The 21,246-nt window shown below is 43.5% G+C and overlaps 1 protein-coding gene across 2 annotated transcripts; it reads left to right on the forward strand.

Annotated features, from left to right (window-relative positions):
• The first annotated feature begins 1,074 nt into the window (after nt 1-1,074).
• On the forward strand, nt 1,075-18,162 carry MTCH1 (mitochondrial carrier 1). 2 transcript variants are annotated; one of them, XR_015951067.1, is made up of 12 exons: nt 1,075-1,309; nt 1,960-2,044; nt 4,111-4,217; nt 5,835-5,912; nt 6,963-7,020; nt 7,855-7,906; nt 9,380-9,439; nt 10,205-10,298; nt 12,066-12,113; nt 13,295-13,362; nt 13,472-13,626; nt 14,011-14,086. XR_015951067.1 is itself a non-coding variant. In XM_035121425.3 (12 exons), exons 1-12 carry the CDS (start codon nt 1,136-1,138, stop codon nt 15,153-15,155), a joined length of 972 nt encoding a protein of 323 aa, XP_034977316.2. In that variant the 5' UTR covers nt 1,075-1,135; the 3' UTR covers nt 15,156-18,162. The 2 variants fall into 2 exon arrangements, 1 of the variants encoding a protein (XP_034977316.2); XM_035121425.3 differs by lacking the exon at nt 13,472-13,626 and adding an exon at nt 15,084-18,162.
• The last annotated feature ends 3,084 nt before the right edge of the window (nt 18,163-21,246 follow it).

Consider the following 21,246-nt stretch of genomic DNA (forward strand, 5'->3'; position numbering starts at 1 on the left):
GTCAACCAACCAAAATTATCCCACGACTGTGTGCGTGTGTGGTGGGTATGCTCTCCTTCACCAAAAACGGTCCCTCCAACCACCCTAAAAAAAGCCCAGTCGAATGCAGCAGATGTTCACCCCTCGAGGAGCCTAAAATGGAGACTGTCAAACAAAACGGCGGGGCGTCTACTCTTTGCTATCTCTATGTTGCTTATCGCCCTAAACAGCTTTCAATGGTTCCGCCCCCTTAATAAGCTGGGGACTCCTGTCGCCCAAGGGCGCCCTTGGACTCGTTTCCACTAGGTATTTGCTAGAAAGAAACATGCCTAAGAAAGAACCTGGCGCTTCCGACGCCTTCTACTCTCCCCTCTGCACAACAATGGTATCGTCCAATGGTTACAAAGATAGGGAAATTTAGACTTCGAATGGTTCCAAAGCTCCCCAGTTCTCTGCCTCGGGGTGCACTTCGAGCGCCATATCCCTCCCCGCTTTGGGTTGAAATGACTGCTCGAGCAGAAAACAAACACGGAATCCCGGGTCCGTGCCTGGGCAAACACGGCAAGCGGTGGCCTCAGAGGCGGATCTTCTGCGTTTTCTAATGCAGACAATGGATCAGACGGATTCCGAGCGCAACTGAGCGTTGAATGGGGGCTTAGCGGCGGTCGCAGAAAGGCCGCTCAAACTGCAGACTGCAGTACTGGCGGCGGAAAGCTTCGCTTTCGTAAGGCTCTCTCCCTCCCTGAACTCCAATAGCAGAACATTTTTAAGGGTTCACCACTAAAAAATAAAGCTTAAAATCACATTTCTTTCAAATGAAATAACATCTGAAGTAGGAAACGACTCTTTTTCCTGGGTGTTCCTGGATGGATCGCTTCTAACTAAAAAAAAAACTCTTGAAACTCTTGTTCATTGTTTTCACTGTTCGACCCAGGATGGGGGGGCGGGGGGGATAGCATGAAAACGAACCCGGAAGTTATCGTATCCGTGGTCACTCTACAATTTTTCTGAGTCTATGCAAGAAAGCCACCAGTTCCTTCTCTCTGCCGCAGCCCTTCCCCTTGCGTGATGTGATGACGTAGATGCCCGGTGACCGAAAGGCTCGGTCATGTGACGAGGGCAAGGAGCTGTACGCGGAAGTGCGTTCCCTTGTTGGATGGGGGCAGAGGGGATGGCGGCTGTAACGGTGGGCCCTGGGGTACCTCCCGCAGCCGCTGGGCCAGGAATGGGGCCGGGACCGGCGGAGGGGACCGACGCCCTTTTCGTGGCCTTGAGCGCCGGCTTCACGACCTTGAGCCACCCTCTGCTCTATGTGAAGCTGCTGGTGCAGGTGCGGTCGCATCCGAAAGCCGGTTCTGGGTGGGCAGTCTCTCTGGGCCTCTGACGGAGCAGGCACCCCCAAGAATTTGGTAGTTGCGAAGCAGGGCCCGAAAATTAATTAGAGTTATTGGCATTTGCTGTTTATCTTGGGATGTGCCTCCGGGCATCCCTGGGCAAGTAGGTGTAGCCTTCATCTTAATTATTGGGGCTGCGCCTAATTAGGGCTCGGTTTCCGGGTTTTGTGGTAAGTGTGACCCCTTGCAACAGGTGGAGGAGGGTCAGTACCTCATAAATGAGGTTAATCTCCTTTTTGCAATTTACCTAGATATTGTAAAGAACGTTGCTGTGTCATTTGCTGTATAAAATGACACTGTCACAACTAAAAATGGTGTGTCCATGAAGATTATTTGGATTGTTTACCCTTCACCATAAGGATTCAGAGTGGGTTAGAACAATGCAAAAAGACAATACTAAAATTAGCTATGAGGCACCAGGCCTGTAAATCTTTTAATTCAGTAAAGGGTTGGGGTTGGTGAAACTGAGTAAGAAACTGAGAACAAATGGGGAAATGTACCATCTATATAGGATATAAACTTATGAAAGAAGAACACTGGATTCTTGCAAGAAGCAGATGTTGCCTGATTGGTATCTCTTTTAAAGGTTGGGCATGAACCTCTTCCTCCAACTGTCGGGAGAAACTTGCTGGGAAGAAAAGTACTTTACCTACCTGGCTTTTTTACATATGGTGAGCATACCTTAATAAAAATCCAAGGAAAGTTTGTCAGTAGTTGAATAAGGATAATACAAAACTTAGAAATGATGGATAAGTCAACAGTAGTATAGTGCTGTGATAAATCAGTTGTTCTTTTTTTTTTAAAGAAATCTTTTCTGTGAACAAAGTTGGTTTTTTATGAGAATATAGATGCTGCAGGAGGAATACTGCTCAGATCATCTTGATTTGCAATGATCACAGACAATAACAAAAAAGTGATAGCTAAAATTGTATGGTGCACTAGGTTTTCATAGTTGAAACTGGAAGTACTCTCCAGTAGACCTTAGTAGCCATGTCCTGAATTGCATTATTGCCTTTTAAATCTTGTAGGCAGTGGCCCAATTGCATGTAATGCTAAGCCATACTGTATCTAAGCATGAATGCATGCATATGAAGGTACTTGCAGTAAAAAAAATTGCTGCTGCTGCCACTCCAGACAAACCATGAGCCTGAGTTCAGATATAATGCTAAGCCAAACCATGTCTTCATTTTGAGTAGCACAGCAGCAGGACTGGGGGAAGAACAAAGTAGCTGTAATTTTTAGAGTAAGTACCCACACACTTAGCCATGGTTTGGCTTAGTATTGCATGCAAACCAGGCCAACACTCTTTATCTCATTTATATTGCTAGTCGTTTTGTAACAGGAAAAAAGTATTGTCTAGACTGTATGGAATCATTGTTGGTCCTTATTGACTTAGAAAGGGTTGCATATGCTGCAAAAAGTGCAGTTTGGTGTGAATAATATCTACTTATATAAATAATGCTGATAATATAACAACAACAACAACAACAACAACAACAACAACAACAACAACAACAACAACAACAACAACAACAATATTTCTTATACCCCACCCATCTGACTCGGTTGCTCCAGCCACTCTGTGTCAATTCCAACAAAATTACAGGAAAAACAACAGCAACATGTCTAGTGTTAGGCCAGAAAACCCTTTTTAATTTATTGTGCCTTTTTTGATTTTGGGACATCCATTTAGATGGATGAGGATTTCATCCTTTTTGTAAATTACTTTGAAGGTTTGTTTGTTTTGCAATCAAGCAGTGTATACATTTTATAAAACAATCAAATTATAAAATAAATCATTTTGTTATAACAGCTATTAGCTATGAAAGTGTTACTATGAGTAGTGGAATGATTGTTGAGGATTTAGTTTGCTACTTTCAGCCATACCACTTATGTGCTTCCCTTAGAGAAATGTTTGGCACCTATTAAAACAATATTCATTAGCAAACTGTTTTGCATAAAACAAAATTTTAAAAGACAGACACATTTATAGCATGTAGAGAGACATCACTGCATGAATCTATAATACCCCTTGCTTTCTATATATATAATGGTATAGAGCCACCATACTGTGACTTAGAATCTGGGGTGTTTATTTTTGCTATAGAAGCTTTTAAAATGCTTTTCTTTGTGATTGTTTTATTGTGTGAAGCATGACAATCAACTGAAGAGCTAGATAATACAGCTGTTTAATGAAGATCACTTTGTAGGTGTGCTCTTACAGAAACATTTTCTCTCTTTTGAAAAAAAAATACAGCTAGAAAAAAATACCTCTTTACAGCAACCTGAGGGTTGGAAAAGTGGAATTAGTCTTATATTTCCACTGTAGCAAACAACCACGGCATTATACTATACTTGGAGCACATTTGAGTTTTTCCTCTCTGTCTTACCATCTGATGCTTGTAATAATTTAGGCTCTGCAATTCCTTTCAAAACGTTTTGCAGATTATAACCTGAACCCTTTGGGGTGGAAGGAGGCAACACAGCTAAGCACGAGTTAAAGGAATCTTCACACTCTGACCTAGCCCAGTAAAATCCAGTGTAACTCTTTAAGGTAGGCAGAAAGATTTAGTTGGCAATGTCAGGGTTCTCATTTTACAATGGGATCTTCAGTATCAGTGGATAGTCTAATGCCCTGAGACGTGTTATTCCAAGTAGATGTTTAGTCAGCTGCAAGTTGGAGCTTCTGAAGACTGACGACCACGATGATGTGACACCACAATCGTTTATTTCCTAGCCAGACACATTGTGGAAGTGGATGGGAAAAGGGGCCTTTTCCGTGGCCTTGCTCCTCGAATCCTCTCTAGCACTTTATCCACCATAAGCAGAGGGAGAGTAAAGAAGGTAAGGTTCAAGTTTCCTCTCTGCACTTGGTGTACTGAAGGCTAGTTGTGAATGGCTTTTTTAAAAAAAAGAAAAGAAAAGAAAGGTCAGCATTTCATTATAACTGAAGTCTCAGCTGACACCACTATGGAGTGAGAAGGAATGAGCTTCAAGAGCAGGCATCCCCAAACTTTGGCCCTCCAGATGTTTTGGCCTACAACTCCCATGATCCTTAGCTAACAGAACCAGTGGTCAGGGAAGATGGGAATTGTAGTCCAAAACATCTGGAGGGGCGAAGTTTGGGGATGCCTGTTCAAGAGCAACTGCCACTACTCTGGTTGTAGCAAACAGCCCCTTTCCTTCAACCAGAGGCAGTAAATCCTTTGCAAGATCTTGAGTTGCTGAGCTGAAAGAGCAGCAGCTGCTGGCCTTATGCTGAACGGAGGCCCTCTGAGCGTGTCTTTTAACTTTCCCCCTTTTTCATTCTGTAAACGATTTTCTGAATCCTCAGCATTTTTTTTTTATTACGGTCCTACACTGATGGCCCTCTTGGACCATATTTTAAATTAATTGATTATTAAGTCACCATCAGGCTGCTTTAGGAATGTCTTGAGTGCCTTCAGCCTCCCTAAAATAATGATGTGCTGATCCTCTCTTAGTGACCTTTTATTTCCTGCGAAAGCCTGTTAGTCTGACACTTCTTGGCCTGCTCAGCCTTTGACAGTGGGGCTGTTGATTTCACTTTTCTAATCGTCAGTGACAGCTCCTCATTAAGGATGGGAGGAGTGCTCCTCTGTCTCCTGCCAAGATGAGTTGGCTGCCTTCCATTCCGTCCCCTCCTGCTGTGCACAGGAAAGCTCCGAAAGCTCAACACTGCCTGATTCAGCTCTATGGTTCGGGAGCCTGCGCCGGCTGCCACTCCCTCCCGTCTGTGCATTGCTTGGAAGCGGGAAGAGAGGCTCATTCATGCTCCTTCAGTGCTTTCGAGTCTGGGCCTCCTCATGCTGATTCTCTTCCTGCTAATGGTGCTTTAGACACAGGGTGATGAGCAGGAGACAAATGCATGCTTCCAAGCTGGGCGTTTTCAAAGTGGAAAGCAACTTCCTTCTCCATTTCTTTGAGGCAGAAAAAGTTGTACACACACACACAACCTGGCTCCCTTGCAGCAAGACCGTAGAGAGAAGGGAAGCAAGTTGGGGAAGGGCCATAGCTTGGTGACAGAGCACGTGGTTTGCATCCAAAAGGTCACAGGTTCAATTCTTGGCGTTTCCAGATAGGACTGGGAAAGCACTGGACAGCTGTGGCCAATCCATGTAGACACTTATCTAGATTGGCTAATGGCTAATGAACTGACATGGTTCCTACTTCCTTAAGGAGGAAGGGATAAGCAAAGATGGGAGTGTAGCTCACTGGGCAAGTTACTATCTTTCAACCCAATCTGCGTCACATGGTGACCCCCCCTCATGTATGGTCACCTGAGCTCCTCCCCCATTTCCCCCCAGCTATATTATTTATTAGAATTGAGGAATAGGGAGCCTTGGGAACACCCCTAATAGCAGATGCATCGAGTGTCATTGCTCATCAAAGCAAAGTCTCTGAAGGAAGGTGAGCTTAATGTCTCTCCATTTTGTCTTTTAGGCTTTTCCTTTGGAGGATATAGAACATGTTTCTAACAAGGATGATGTGAAAACGTCCCTCCTGAAAGTGGCAAAAGAGGTGGGACCCATTATCAAGCAATCTTTCTTAATCTTTTACCTAGTGTTTGGGGGAAAAGCAACGCTGTTTTGCAACTTTGCATTCTAATAAATCTAGGAAAGTTAACATGGTTCATTTCTCCCTAACTTCCTGTAAGGCTAGACCTAGTTTGGAAAACTGCCATGGGCTAACGCTGTGAGAAGATTGGAAAGGTTGAAAATGCAAACGTGGGGTCAGCCTGATTTCTTAAGATGTTGGCTCTTCTGCCATTCAAGAAATTAAAAATTAAAATGAATGGATTTAATCTAACTAAATGATTGCAGAACATTTTCTGTGAGCACAATAGAATTCTCTCCAACACCACCCCCACCCCCAAATCTTCAGAGGGTAGAGAGAACCTGCAGAGGGCATTCAGCAGGTGAGTGGGTAGAGGGAAGGGAAGTTCCATTGCCATTGTAGAATTTGCTCTGCACTTGCACAACCAATTGGTTGTATTCAGTGTTGCACAATACACTGATGGAAGGGACTTCCCTTCCTCCCCTTGTGTGACCCAAAATCTGCTCCAGAGGGTCCCCCAATGCTCTGGAATAGATTTTGAGATGGAGGGTTGCAGAGGAGAGAAGGGAGAAGTTCTGTTGCTCAAGTAGGAGCCTGCTGCACAATTTTCAAAAATGGCATAATGAGAATATAAAAGACCTGAAAGTGGTCTTCCAACATATATAATGTTGTGAGGCTTGAAAAGTTTCAAAGAAAGCAGAAATTTGCCTTCAGACATGGGTATACCTCTGAGGTCAAGTTGTTTGTGTTACCGAAGCTTCTCAATCTCTCCTCTCTTGAATTATCTCGTATACAGTTACATCAGAATAAAGATATGTGGGAGGCAGGTCGTGGCTTGAGGTAATGAGACTCTGGGAATTTCTGCTTTCCATGTAGTCCCCCAGATTTGTTTTTCAAATGGCAAAACTAAAATACTTAAAAGCACTCGGTTTCCCAACATAGTCCTAAGGACAGTGTGATGAGTTGCAGTCATGCCATTTCTCATACTGCACTCTGCTTAACCTTCTTTCTCAGACCTCCCATGAGATGATGATGCAGTGTGTATCCCGGGTTATCTCTCATCCACTGCATGGTGAGTTGTGTGGTCTGCTGTCTTTCAATCTCTTTCTAACCTTGTAGGTAAACCACTTTGAGGGTTGTTGGGGTTTTGTTTTGTTTTGTTTTGTTGCAATCAAGTAGTATAAAAATTTTGATAAAAAGAAAGACTAGCTTTTAGTTTGTCTCTTGAAGCAATTGTTTTAAAGAAAATTGGGGAAAATATTCCTAGCCATGACAGGAGCCTGACCTTGAGTCAGACTTGTTTGAGATGTTCTTACTTACTAAAGAAAACATCCCCCCCTTTCAGGTGTTAAAACCTATAGAGAAGGAAGTTTGCTGTCACTAATGATTGCTGACGTAAATCTGACTCTGCATAGAAAAGACTGGGACTTTTTCCATTTCATGACATTTTGGTCCTACAGCTTACATAATAATAGGTGCATGTGCCGAAGTGTAAGAGGGATATTCACTCCACAACTGAAGAAAATATTTCATACCTGAAATAACCTGTGGCCCTCCAGACATTGATGAACTACAGTTGCAATCAGTCACAGCCAGCAAGGACAGTGATCAGGGATTCTGGGATGTTGTGTGGCAGCATCAAGTGGGCCACAGGCTCCCCATAATCAGTGAAATCTTATGCAACTTGCTAATGTTTAAGGAGCCACAATGCTCTCCTGGGGTTTTTGCTGCTAGGGAGGTATGCATTTATATCTCTGTTAAGCATCATGAACTAAGAACTGTGACTGATGGAATGCTGCATTTTGGGGGGGTGGATTTCGTGCCTCATGTACTGCTTGATAGATCCTGATGAAGTGATGAAATGGTTTGCAACCGCAGTTGTTTAAATGCCTCTGTTTCCCTGCAGTAATTTCAATGCGCTGTATGGTCCAGTTCGTAGGACGGGAAGTGAAGTACAGGTGAGATTGTTCTGCCCTTTGAGAGTTGAATCTGAGAATAATAGTCTTGGATAAACTATTTGTTCACTGTAAACCAAGGAGCACCAGCAAGAACAGCTCCCCGTCCTTCCTCATACTCCACTGTGTCTTTGACGCTACATATCCATTGTCCCACTAGAATTTTATGTGTTTCAGCATCTTCTGTTTCAGACAAAAAGGAGGTGAAACATCAATACAATTTCATAATGGTCTCCTTGTGCCAAAATTTAAGATAGTGCAACTATGCTGTCACAATTCTAAGTATTTATTTGCTTTCTATAAAAACATGCATATGATGCTTTGGGGGACATACTCCACATAAGAAAGCTCACAATATTGTAAAAACACAATAAATACAGCACTCTAATCACAAACTAGCGAAGGCAGCAGCCTTAATAGTTATTAAAAAGACCATCTAAAACAGTTACAGAGACTAATAAAACAACTAAAGAGCGGTATAGTATGTAACTATTCTGGAAAAAGATTTAAAATGGCAAAAGGCAGCTTGTAAATGATGGCTTTTAAGGCTTCATTTAAAAATCTGCAGCATGGAGGCCATGCACACTTCTTAGGAGAGAGTTCCACCTGAATAGAGATAGCTTGGTTGCCAGCTACCCAACTCCCAGTAACCTCATGCTTAGCTTACTGCAATGCAGCATATACACAGCAGCCTTCAAAAATAATCCAGAAACTGCAGTTGTTCCAAAGTAGGACTACAAGATTCCTTGATTCCTTCTTCAGCGACTCTACTGAAGAAGGTGTCTACACTAAGCAAAGTGAAGTGGGGGTGGGGCTACTAAGGAGAGAGGGCCTTCTGTGTGGTGGCACCCCAGTTGTAGAATGCCCATCTGAGAGAGGCTGGCTCGGTGCCTCTTTAGGGTTATTTTGTCCCCAGGTCAGGATTTTTTTAAAAAAAATCACAGGACTATTAGGTATCTGTGAGTAGGAGTATTCTGAATTGCACATATGTTCTATTAATATGCTTTGATTCATCCCTGCTGGACATTTTTATGCTGCAAACTGTTATTTTATTATGGTGATGGGAAACTTTTTTGAGAGAGAGACGGGGGGGGGATGCATTCTGAAGAGGGGGTATTTGGTTGGAGGCTGCATGAGGGGGACTGAAGGTGGCTGTGGGCAGGGCCAGAGCCTTAACTCCTTCCCAACCCCCTTCCTCCCTCCCTTTTCCTCCCTGGCCAAGAACAGATTACTCCTAGCCAGAGGTATGAACTGCTGCTTGCTGAGGGCTTTGAAATTAGGCCAAGGGCCGCTGGTTGTCCACCTCTGTGCTGGAATCATAACGCTCGTTTAGCAGTTGGTTTGTTCCAAGGAGAGGAAGACGATTCTTCTTTCCCCTGCTGAAGCTTGCCAGTAGCAGCTGCATAAATGTGCTGCTGACTGGAGAGGGGTGGGAGAGTTGCTTCCCTGAGTCTTAACCATTTTCTTTCTCAACAGGGGCGTGTTCAGCTCCATCGGGACAATTTGGAAGGAAGAAGGGCTGATGGGATTCTTTGTGTACGTGAGTCTGTCTGAATTCCTAGTAAACCGTACTCAATCTGAAACTTTTGTTTTTGATCAGTTGCCACACCCTGGGCCAGCTCTTAATTCCAAACAGTCATCTGCCAGCAGAACGGGAGGTTGCTGTTCGCACTCCTTAGGATTCAGTTCTGCACTCAACCTTTTTTATCAGACAATGCATAGGTGCTCCAAATAGGATACTCCTTTGGAATTCTAAAACTCTGCAGGTACATAGCAGAGATAAATTGCTGCCCATTGTGACCAGGCAGTAGTGTCTCCTGCACATCACATAAAACCGACAAAAGCAAATGACTTGGGGCTTCATAGGCAGCACCTCAGCCTTGGAGCTCCTCCTTGCATTAAGTCAGAGCCTAAGGCATTTTTTGGAAGGAGTCCCAGACTTACTACTTAAGCAGCAATAATTACTAGGAATGGCTCGGTCAAAACAGCAATAAGGAGATCAATAAATCTTATTCTATCTGTGATTACTTTTTAATCAGCACTGAGGTTTCTAAAATGCATCTGTGCTGTAGAATGCCATGTAGAATGAGTTAGTGATTTCCTTTTGAATTAACAGATCTGGAGGATTGGAATCTTTGTATCAGGGTAGGGGTTAACCACATTTTCTGGAAACTCTTGATGAGTTTTTTGTCTAAATTGCATCTTCTTTTTTAAAGGCAACGGTTCTGTTTTAAATAGCCACAAAACTCTTGTAGTTTAACTCAAGTCTTTGTTATCCAATTTCCCTTCTTGGTTTTTTAGCGGTTTAGTTCCTCATATCCTAGGTGATGTCATCTTTCTATGGTGTTGCAACCTTCTGGCTCACTTGATCAACACCTACGCAGTGGATGACAACGTGAGTGGTGGGGTTTCTCATCCTGTTGAGTTGCTTGTTGGTTTAGTGCAATAGTGGATCTCTGGGTGATTTGCCCTGAATCAGTGCGCACACGCACACACACACCTGATTTGTGAAAAAGAATGCTTGGGAGAAAACCAGGAGTGGGTTTTTGTATGGAAGGACTTCTAAACTTGGTTTTGATACTATCCTTTAATTTCTGGACTTCTTAGTCTATGTCCACCTGACTGAGCTACTATTTTGCACCTGGCACTCATGGTTTAACAGGGACGCGGGTGGCGCTGTGGGTTAAACCACAGAGCCTAGGGCTTGCCAATCAGAAGGTCAGCGGTTCGAATCCCCACAGTGGGGTGAGCTCCCGTTGCTCAGTCCCAGCTCCTGCCAACCTAGCAGTTCGAAAGCACGTCAAAGTGCAAGTAGATAAATAGGTACCGCTCCAAGCGGGAAGGTAAACGGTGTTTCTGTGCTCTGCTCTGGTTCGCCAGAAGCGGCTTTGTCATGCTGGCCACATGACCTGGAAGCTGTACGCTGGCTCCCTCAGCCAATAACGCGAGATGAGCGCCACAACCCCAGAGTCAGTCACAACTGGACCTAATGGTCAGGGGTCCCTTTACCTTTTACTCATGGTTTAACCCACCCCTGCTTTAGGGACTACTAGTTAATACTGATATCACAGAAACATATAGGTTGGAAGAACTTAGCAGACTTGCTAATAGCTGAAATAAAACATGCTAGGTTTTGATAGCAAAAGTGTGAAGAGAGAGAAAGCAGGACATTTTCAACGACTCATTCGGACCTAGGTTGAAGCCTTGATTTGCAGAACTAAAGGGGGAGGGGTGTCATCTGTTAGTGAGGCCTCTCTCTCTTTGTTTCCACAGCTCAAATTGAGCATGGTTTTAAGTAGCTGATAAATCTTGGCAAAGAACATGAACCTCCCCAACCCAGCAATACTGATCTGCTCGTCTGTAAACTTTACAAGCTCAAGCCATCACCATATAGCAGCCAAGAAGTGCCTTTGCCACATTCTAGCCAACTTTTTCTGTTCAGTGCACATGGCTTCTCTTAAGCATCATTGATTCCCCATATTCAGTTTTTGCCTAGTTTGCAGCATGCTAATTTGGGCTAAGAAAATATCAAAACTCTGACCTGTTTGCTGGGAGCTGCTTGTTAATACGGCTCATGAAGTCTTTCCCCCTTGGGGACATGGTATCGCATATTAAGACGGGTGGAGTGTAACTATGGAAAAGTTATTTCCATAGAAGAGCAAGCTGAATTGCCTGTACTTATCTAACAACTCAGTAGTCTTTGTGGAGTTGTGTTTACAATGCATTCAGTTCAGTGCAGGTATCGGGAACCTTTGGCCCTCGACCTGTTGCTGAACTACAATTTCCATCAGCCCCAGCAAGCATGGTCAGTGACCAGGGTTGGTGGGACTTGTAGTTCAGTGACATCTGGAGGACCAAACATTCCCCACACCTGGTTTAGTAGGTTCCTTTTGTCAGTTAGTTAGTTAGTTTGTTTTATTAAAGTTTTTCTTGATTTACAAAGATATATGCAATGTCTCTCGTAACATTTTTACATCCTCTTGTCAATTTAAAGCTGTTGCTGCCCGCGTTAGCTCAGATCTGGTTTAGATTGTATCTAGAACTAGGCCAGTCTCTTTGCATATTCCATGTAGCCTTATTGATAACCGGTGATCTGCTTGTAGTCGCTCAATGTGTGTGATGGTCTGAGCCTGAAGACACCTCTGATCTCTCTTTGTTTCAGTTCAGCCAAGCCTCTGTGATACGAAGCTACACCAAGTTTGTGATGGGGGTATGTAAGCGATGGTGCCTGTTGGGGGAATTGGTAGACATATGACTTGTTCTCCTTCTCTCTTCCACTGTTCTAGGGAAATCAGTGCACACGCATGTATGACTTTGTATAAGTACTGAGTCCCAGCAACTGGGAACTTCAGATCTCAGGGTTTGAACGGTTGATTTATGGATCCTGACTTAAAGCAATAACTGGCAACCTTTTTGGCAAGTGTGCCTCAAAGTATGAAACAGTGCTGTTACAGGCATTATTGCACACTGTAGTAGCTGTAACCCATCCCAGGCCTCTGCTCCTGGCCTCTTCTCATCAGCATAGCTTTGCAGAGGTAGGCAGGCTGTATAGACTATACAGACTGTATATACAGTCATACCTCGTGTTGCGTTCCGCTTTTGTTACGGACTTTCAACTTACGAATGCGGCAAACCTGGAAGTGTTTACTTCTGGGTTCACCGCATGCGCAGAAGCGATCTGCGTACTTCACGCACACGCAGAAGCGCTCTATCGCACCGTGCACATGTGCAGAAGAGGCACTCTAGTTGCACCCCGGAACTGATTAAGTCCGCAACTACAGGTACCACTGTACTGGCTCCCACAGTCACTGCCTCTTGCTCCACTAACGATGGTGCTTATGCCACAGGTTGACCACTTAAAAAAATCTGGCCTGCTTGAGGCGAGGTGAGTTAGATGAAACATCCAAGTCTCCTACCTGTAAGTCCTATGAAACTGCAACTGGCGAGTGGCCAAAAAAATGCTGGTCAACCCAGATTCTCCTTGAGCTCGAGAAACTGTCATGCTGCCAAACCAGACTTGAATAAACCCACAATTAATAAAATGCAAGATGTGGGTGGGGAAACCAGCTGTCATCATAACTTATCCTTAATGCAAATGGATCTCTTTCCATGTGTAATACAGGCATGTGCAGCTCTGTTGTTAAGCATCTTTCAGATACAGTTCTTCCTGCCAGTTGATGTATATCTGGGGCCTGTTATGCTGCTTTTCTACATAACTGACAGTTAAGCTGCCTCGGGTGAAAAAGTTTCTCTCTCTGCATACTCAAAATATGCTGGTCCTGTCTTGTTGCATGAGGCTTCTTGCTCATTGTTTTTTTGGGGGGAGAGGCGGGGGACAGTGTCTCGCTTTGCCGTATGGAAGGGAAAGCCTTGGATATGTCTTTGTTTCAGATTGCTGTGAGCATGCTGACGTACCCCTTTCTTCTTGTGGGAGATCTCATGGCAGTGAACAATTGTGGGTATGTGATTTCGCTCTCCCCTCCCCCACCCCCAATCCAGCGTCATTAATGAAACCTTAGTAAGTTGGCAGAACTACTTATTCTAGTCATATTTTTCTATACTAAACAGCTTAGCCTGGACATACGCATACACAGCATGAAAAATCGCGCTCTCGCATCCCTGCATGCACCTAAAAACTTGATTTGGGACAGACGGACTTCAGGCTGATGTGTTTGGAGATGATGCACACTGAAGGAACCAAGAGGAAAGACAAGACCTTGGCTGTGTGTGTATGTGGAAATAGCCCACAGTTATTTTTGCTAGCCAGCCAGCATTTTTAGGTCAATAAACATGAAGTGAACAGCCTCTGTGTCTCTCTCAAGTTGGTGAATGTTCATGGTCATTGAAGGAGAGGGAGTTAAGTTGGTGGCTTTTTGCTCTAGCCTTTGTAAAGTTTCTGCAGCTCGTAGAACAATGAGAGGGTTTGGTTTTCTGTTGCGTATTGCCCCCTTTCTAGAGCAGGGACTGTATATATTTGTGTCTGTTGTAACTGAATAAATGAGAGCACCTGGAGGCAATAATGATGTTGGTTCCTGTTTACACCTTGATTGCTTGCTTCTCTCGCCCTCAGTTTGTTCTCTTCCTTGACTGCTCTCTTTGCTGTATAGGTTACTTGCTGGCCTCCCTCCACGCACCCCTGTGTTTTCCTCTTGGATTCAGTGCTGGAGGCACCTCAGTGCTCAGGTGAGCAGCCGTGTTTACTCTGAGATGAGTTTAGCCAGGGAAAGTAAAGCTTTGGTTCCTGACCAGTTCCTCTGTACAGATGGATGGCAGAAGCGTCCTTTCTTGTCCTGAACAGAAGTGGATGATTCTTAACTTTTTGCAAATCTGCCTTTGCAAATTTAGCCACAGAAGAAGCAAAATATCACCTCCAACTCCCCTGCCGTTTTTACTCTTTTGTGTTTTCATAATCTTTAAAATCTTGTTCAGACTAACATCAGTAAGGATAATCTTCCCAGGAAAGTCTATTCCTGTGAGATTTGGTGTTTGTCCTTTTACACCATAGTAATTTTATGCAGGGTTTTCCTAGACATGTATGAAATACAGTGGTACCTTGGTTCTCGAACTTAATCCGTTCCACGAGGCTGTTCAACCCCCGGAACTGTTTGAAAACCAAGGCATGGCTTCCAATTGGCTGCAGAAGCTTCCTGCACTCAATCGGAAACTGCATTGGACATTCAGCTTCTGGAAAACATTCGCAAACTGGAACACTTCCAGGTTTGCGGCATTCAGGAGCTGATTTGTTCGACGACTAAGCCTTTCGGGAACCAAGGTACCACTGTAAGAGGAAAAAATGAATGCATATGTGGGATTACTATTTGTATTTTGCTCCTGGTTTGCTGTTGCTGCATCCAGCACCCTTATTTACTATACAGTGGTACCTCGCAAGATGAATGCCTCGCGCAACGAAAAACTCGCAAGACGAAAGCGTTTTGCGATCTTTTTGTTGACTCGCAAGATGAATTTTTCTATGGCAGTGCTTCGCAAGACTACTTTTTTGCATTTTTTATTCGCTTTGATTTGTTTAAATTGGAAAACCGCAAGATGAAATTTTCGCAATACAAAATTACTCGCGGAACGAATTAATTTCGTCTTGCGAGGCACCACTGTACAATTTTTTTAAAATGACAGCTCTTTTAAATGTTGGTTTCCAACGCTTCTCCTTTCTTTTTCTCCCTAGGGGCAGCTCTTCAGAGGCTCCAGCCTACTTTTTCGTAGAGCATCTGCACCAGCAGCATATCTTATTGATTAATCTCATCTGGGAGAAAGAGGTCAACCTAGACTCTTGTAGAAGAAACCTTAAATGCTTGCTTTGACATTTTTCTTTTAATTTTGAAGTCAAGGGTGAAAGAGCAAGAGCATCTTCTCCCCAGCAAATTGGACTGGTTTCCTAACTGGCGCCATGTTGACTTAAATTGCCAACTGATCTTGCCAGTCAGGATGGGGCAGGGGCAATTTTCAGTGCCTGCCAAGCCTAATGTCCAAAGGGACAGTCTTACTGGAGAACGGTTATAGCTTCTGAAGGCTTGGCATGCACATGGCTCTCTGGAGTCAGGGACACAATGAGAAGTTTGTTTACATCATTCTTTGCACTGCCTAAACCAGCCGAGACTTCAGTTGGTTGCAGTCTCTCCTCGGTGCCATCATTAGACAAGTAAAATAGAATAGCCATTATTGCATTAGTCTGTGGACCAGAAAAACATTAGACAAATTGGAGAAGCTAAACTTAGCTCTGTCAGCTTTGGCCCCTGCCTCATTGGCTAGCCTACATGTTAAAATCCCAATTGGTGTTAGAATATTTTTCATGCTTGGGATTCAGGAGAGGCACAGAAAACATAAGTGGCAGTATTATTCATTTCCTAACACTGACATGCATAAAGCTGAATCTTGGTTTAACATAGCATCTCTCAGATTTTTCATGGGGTTCTTCTCTTAAGTTGGCACATAAGAGTAATCAATGTTATCTGGGTTTTGAACAACCTGTGCACCTGAGCATGGGAAGGGGGTGTTGAACACTAAGAGGGAAGATACATTTCCTAAGGGGACATAACTACAAGCACCTTTAAAGCCCTAAATGGCCTTGGTCCAGTATACCTGAAGGGGCGTCTCCACCCCCATTGTTCTGCCCTGACACTGAGGTCCAGCACCGAGGGCCTTCTGGCGGTTCCCTCGTTGCGAGAAGCCAAGTTGCAGGGAACTAGGCAGAGGGCCTTCTTTGTAGTGGCACCCACCCTGTGGAACACCCTCCCGTCTGATGTCAAAGAGAAAAACAACTACCAGACTTTTAGAAGACATCTGAAGGCTGCCCTGTTTAGGGAGGCTTTTAATGTTTAATAGAGTACTGTATTTTATTTTTCTGTTGGAAGCTGCCCAGTGTGGCTGGGGAAACCCACCCAGATGGGCGGCGTATAACTACTATTATTATTATTATTATTATTATTATTATTATTATTAAGACTGAGCTGAGTGTTGCTCACTAATGAGATGTTTAAGCCAGAATTGGTATAGCCAGTGCTGTTTTTCTAGAAAAAGAGGTGCTGGAACTCACCATGAATGCCTCCCTTGTTCTCTTAGAATGGCAACAGTGCCCACCTGATTGGTGGGTATAGCATTTGGTGAAGAAACAGATAGCACTAATAGTGTCTGGGATCCACAGGGGCCCATGTGGATACTATATGTATACACTAGGGCTCTTCTGCCACTCATGAAGCCAGGGGACCTTCTGGGGTAGGATTCAGTGGCACACAAGGGGGTGCTGCTGGGGGATGAATCATGGCCAAACTGAGGTAGCATGTAAGCAAATAAAGGAAATGTTTTCTCTGTTGTGCTGACCTGTATGTGAATAAGCTTGTCAGACTTGCTGTTCTAGACCTATTTCCCCACTGTGAGATGACACTGGGCAAGAAAGGCTGCCGTGTTAAGGACTTGTAGCTTTGTTGTGTAGAACAGAACGGTTTTTGCACATTGGTTGTCATAGCTATGGCTGCCTTCTGATCATGTGAATTTGGGCCATGATTAGTTTTTCTAATTTCTGCTTTAGACGTTCATGTGAGTTGACTCTGGTTAACACAAAGTCTTTCATTAGATCAGTTTCACAGTCAAGGGGGTGTCGTGTGGCTATTTCACCACAAGCACGGCTGACACTTCAGTCCACAGCTGACTGCTTCCCCCACTTTTGCATCTTTGCAGTAGCATGACAAATGTTGGGAAATTATCTTCCTGGCAAAGCATCTATTTTACCAACAATTTTGAGACTTCTCTGCTAAACTCATATTCTCACCACACTTTAGTTCTGTGAATTGGTGCTGAGCTTGAGACAATTAATGTGGTTGTCAATTAATGTGCTTGTCCAGCTAGCTTTGGTTCTGCAACTTTTAAACTACTAGATCTTGTATGCCACAATAGTATATAAGAAAGGTCAGTTTATTTGTGAATTGCACTAAAGTAGTGTTTCATTTCGGCAAAGATGTGGTTGTAGCATGCTGGCTCAACTCAAGTTCAATGATTAGTGTTTGGAAACCCAGGAAACTAGGTGATGAGGGAGTGAAAATCGAGCATTGGGATTCCAAAGGCAACTAACTCCTTGTCCAGTAAAAGTGTTAGAGGCGTTCCTTCGTTTGTGATCAGGGCTTATTTGTACACACACACAAAATGGCTTTATTCCCTTCCAGTGCTGCTATACATAGGCTTTCCCCATTCCATTTGCTGTGTTGTTACCGTAGTTCTTTGTTGTATGTGCATGAGTGGTGTATGTGTTACTAAATAATTCCAAATGCATCTGTGCTGGCTTCTGCAATGCCTGGGAATTCTTTCTGGGTCAGAAGGAAGGGCATTAATTTTGTGATGTCATACAGTGAAACATGATATGGATGTCTTGTGATTTTTTCCCCACTCTAAATCCTTGGGGAGCCCAGGAAGAGCCTGGTCTTGCTTCTTGCATCCAAGGAACCGCAACAATTCCTCAGAGGAGGAATAGGGTCATTTGTTTTCCAGAAAGGTGTCCCAAATCTTTTACTTTCCAAACATTGTCATTTGAACAGATACTTGTCTTGATGCTTTGGAGATCTTGTCCTGTATAGCATATTTGTACATGTATTATTAGTACATGTGGGAGGCTCTTGTGGTATCTAAAATATCTGCTACCTTATCCCTTTGACCCCACCCTCACTTTAATACTTTTACCTTTACCATAAAACTGCATGATATTGTTTTTATAACTGTTAATTGAATTCACTTTGAAATAAAACTGTGGAAAATGACTTCCCTTGAGCTTCTTTAATGTTATGCATGAACCCAAGGACTGTAAACCTCAGCCATCTAGTCTGTTTGTCTTTAAATCTAAAATGTTCACACACACAAAAAAAACACTCATTGTGGTTATGTGCTATGTCCATCCTGCTCAAATGAGACTAATGGTCAGACCCAATCAGAACAATGAAACTAGAATGAAATGTTCACTCTGCACCACAGTGTTTCTGTGCAAAGGCAACAAAATACAGTTGTACCTCAGTTCTCAAACATCTCCATTGACGAACGTTTCAGAACTCAAAACGCCGAAAACCCGGAAGTCAATGCTTCTGTTTTCGAACGCACCTCAGAAGTCGAACAGCTTCCGCTGCTTGTTTTTCAATTTTCTCAATTGAATTTGCAGACAGTCCTTTGCACCTCGGTTTTTGAATGTTTCAGAATTCGAACAGTCTTCCAGAATGGATTATGTTTGAGAACCGAGATACCACTGTACTCGTATGTCTTTCAGTAAGTCAGTTTTCGCATACCCACCTTCCTTATTTATGCCCTACTAAGACTATTGGCCATGTTGGCTGGACTTGATGGGAATAATAGTCCAGCAACCTCTGGAGATCACCTCTGATTTATAGGAACATGGGTATCGGGGTTGGGAAGGACTCCTTTCAGAGACCTTAAAAGAGTCGCTGCCAGCCAGAGTAGACAATATGGGACTATATGTTCCATGGTCTGACTTGGTACAAGTCACCTTCATATCACCTGGCCTAGAGATTTTTACACATCTCTCCTAGATCAGTGGTTCTCCATCAACCACTTCAAAATTGATTAGGGTCTTGGTCAACCACTTAATTACTTTTTTTGCCTGTTGTAGGAATTTGAATTGTAATATACAGTATATGAAATAAAAGGCTCAATAAAAATACAATATTCAGTGTGATGGATGTGCCAACTCCCATCTTCAGCTACAAATCAGGTCACCCGAATGAAGTCCACAGACCACAGTTTGCCATCCCCTATCCTAGACAATAGCCTCAATTGAATATCTTAGACTCCAGTTTGTCTTCCTTGCTGAAACATCCTCTTTTCACTAGATCCCAGGCTTTGGCAACTCATAGTTCAGTTTGTTTAGAGATCTGGTAAAGACTGTATATTAGATTAGGTGGACATTTGGCTTCTGGCAGTGGTTTTGCTGTACAACTGACTACTAAATTATTATTAATAAAAAGTAAGATCTCAACAGCAGTGACAGGGTCAGGGTGACTTTTCAACCTTTAGTAAAGTTGCTAATTTATATATGTAGTTGTATATGAAGCAAACTTTGCTTTCCCCAGTTACATGCAGATTTTGTTAATGAACTTTCCAATAGCTTTGTGGTGATTGTGCTTAGGGTACTTTGTTTGAGGATCATATCTTCTGAGGCATAATAAGCTTCTATGCTCCTCTTGTCACACTGCAGTGCACCATCAAGAATTTGGAAAAATAGCCTGGGAAAGACCCTTTTCTCTCTGGGTCAGCACTACATCGGTTCACTAGAAATCCAGCTGTGCATTGGTGGGCAGACAAGCACAAGCTTTTCTGGTTTGAGGGGGTTGGAAGTACTAAAACAATACATTGGCTCCGATGAAAGAGGGCAAACAGAGCCGGCTGTAAAAATTTGGTACCTCTAGCCAGTACGTAGCGTGCCAACCATCTCCTATTTTTAACTTGAAGTGGTTCGGTGCTGAGTGTTCAAAGGGATTTCTTCTTATGAAACTGCTCAGTACGTTCCCTTTTTAAAATTCATTCACTGGAGAGGAAGGGGAGTATGGATCAGCCCTTCCCAGTTAAAAAGTCTGCCTTGCAGGGGCTTGTGTAGGTGAATGTTCCTGTTATACAAATTTCTCGTCTGTTCCCATCCATTTTCACGTCCTTCCACAGTCTACCCCCAGGGACAGCCCCCTCCTCTCCTCCCCTTTTGCATCTGCTTCCTTCCCCTTTTATATCTGGTTCTGGCAGCTACTTCCGTCTGGTGCCTCTGAGTGCATGGCATATTGTCCTGAACAGCCAATGGCTTTCTCTCTCTCTCTCTCTCTCTCTCTCTCTCTCTCTCTCTCTCTCTCTCTCTCTCTCTCTCTGTGTGTGTGTGTGTGTGTGTGTGTGTGTCTTTCACCCCCAAGCATGATGCAGATCTGCTGTTTTGCAGGAAGCTGCAGCTAAGAACATTTGTGGCACGTGTGGGTGGCTTGCAGCTCTTTTGTTTACAACAATCAGAGTCCAAGGAAAGGAGATTCCTGGGTCATCTCCAGCCCGTACGCTGACCTTTAAAGAAAGCTATGGTTTTAATTGGCATAGATAAATATAGTTGCAAAAAAAGGATCAGTCTACAGGGGAATGTTAGTTGCTTTTAAAAAGTCCCATTTATGGGCATCCATATCCTCAGAGCCCCTCTTTAGATGACCCATTAGTGGAGCATTCGTGTTGATAAGCTTATCAGCAATGAATTTTTCACCCAATGAGCTTCTGTTGCCACATGGTGGAAAGACTGCTGAAGATCAGAGCCATTGAGATGTCTATTTCAAGTGAGCAGCTTTCTTAATTCTGAGAACCATGCAAAAAGACAGATCTTGGTGGATTTGTCGTGAAACCTTAGTTCTCAGATAAAAAGCTGAAACGTCTGAAGTTTGCCTAAATTTCAAATGTTGATGCTCTTTAATTTGGATCTGAAATGTTTACCCTAAAAATCAAGTATGTTACAATGAGAAGGTGGCAGTATGTATGCTGCGGTTTGCTTTTGTTTTTTGGAAGGTATGAACCACAAAACAGCTCTCCAGCTGTCTCCATTGCCAGCTAATGCCAAATATTGTCGGTTACCAGATACCATGGCAAGGCTGTTCTAAGTGCAATGCAGGGAGTAAAATGGAAGATAGCCTCTGGTCACAGGCTCACGATTAGAACCAGTTGGACTTGCCTTGCTTCACAGGCGTCGGGTGCAAGTAACTACATGTGCAATCTGTAGGATCTGGCTGATACCTTTGCTTTCGGATTATAGCTATCACAGCTATGGGTCTTTGTGACGCTAAAAGAGCTTATGTTGTGTAGCTCCTGTTGTGAAGGTATTC

This window comes from Zootoca vivipara, chromosome 7 (genome assembly GCF_965207765.1).
Source record: "Zootoca vivipara chromosome 7, rZooViv2.hap1.1, whole genome shotgun sequence".
Classification (NCBI taxonomy): Eukaryota; Metazoa; Chordata; class Lepidosauria; order Squamata; family Lacertidae; genus Zootoca; species Zootoca vivipara.

Excerpts from the sequence above, each read along its gene's own strand:
- MTCH1 (XM_035121425.3), top strand. The coding sequence starts at position 1,136 with ATGGGGGCAGAGGGGATGGCGGCTGTAACGGTGGGCCCTGGGGTACCT. Across the intron at positions 5,913-6,962 it reads TCCTGAAAGTGGCAAAAGAG|ACCTCCCATGAGATGATGAT; the intron begins GTGGGACCCATT and ends CTTCTTTCTCAG. Across the intron at positions 13,363-14,010 it reads ATGGCAGTGAACAATTGTGG|GTTACTTGCTGGCCTCCCTC; the intron begins GTATGTGATTTC and ends TTTGCTGTATAG.